Raw genomic sequence first — 275 nt, forward strand, 5'->3', positions numbered from 1 at the left:
CTCACCCTGGCCAAGCCCTCTCTGGCCTCGCCAGGGGCACATCCCAGCAAGTGCTCCTCAGGCAAAAGGAACATAGGGCCAGCGGGGACATTTTACCTTCTAGATCATCGATGGTTTTCTCCAGCTTCGCCACAGACCTCTCTGCAAACTCCGCTCGGGTCTCAGCCTGCGGAAGCGTAGTGGGGAGAGGGTGAGCGGTAGGGCATGATGGGGAAGGTGCAGGCTGCGCCGCACCCCAAATCTGCCCCGTCTGCACCTCCCGTACCACCCTCCCC

The 275-nt window shown here is 62.2% G+C and overlaps 1 protein-coding gene across 1 annotated transcript in view; it reads right to left on the minus strand.

The window, feature by feature from the left end:
- Positions 1-96: 96 nt before the first annotated feature.
- Positions 97-275, minus strand: part of LOC104075616 (tropomyosin beta chain) — a gene marked incomplete at both ends in the record, with an annotated part of 3,173 nt that continues 2,994 nt past the window's right edge. Inside the window, one exon of the mRNA XM_009576183.1 lies at positions 97-166. Coding sequence (XP_009574478.1) covers positions 97-166 — 70 coding nt within the window. The remainder of the gene's footprint in view (positions 167-275) is intronic.

The sequence above is a fragment of the Fulmarus glacialis genome, unplaced genomic scaffold (assembly GCF_000690835.1).
Source record: "Fulmarus glacialis isolate BGI_N327 unplaced genomic scaffold, ASM69083v1 scaffold18514, whole genome shotgun sequence".
Lineage (NCBI taxonomy): Eukaryota > Metazoa > Chordata > Aves > Procellariiformes > Procellariidae > Fulmarus > Fulmarus glacialis.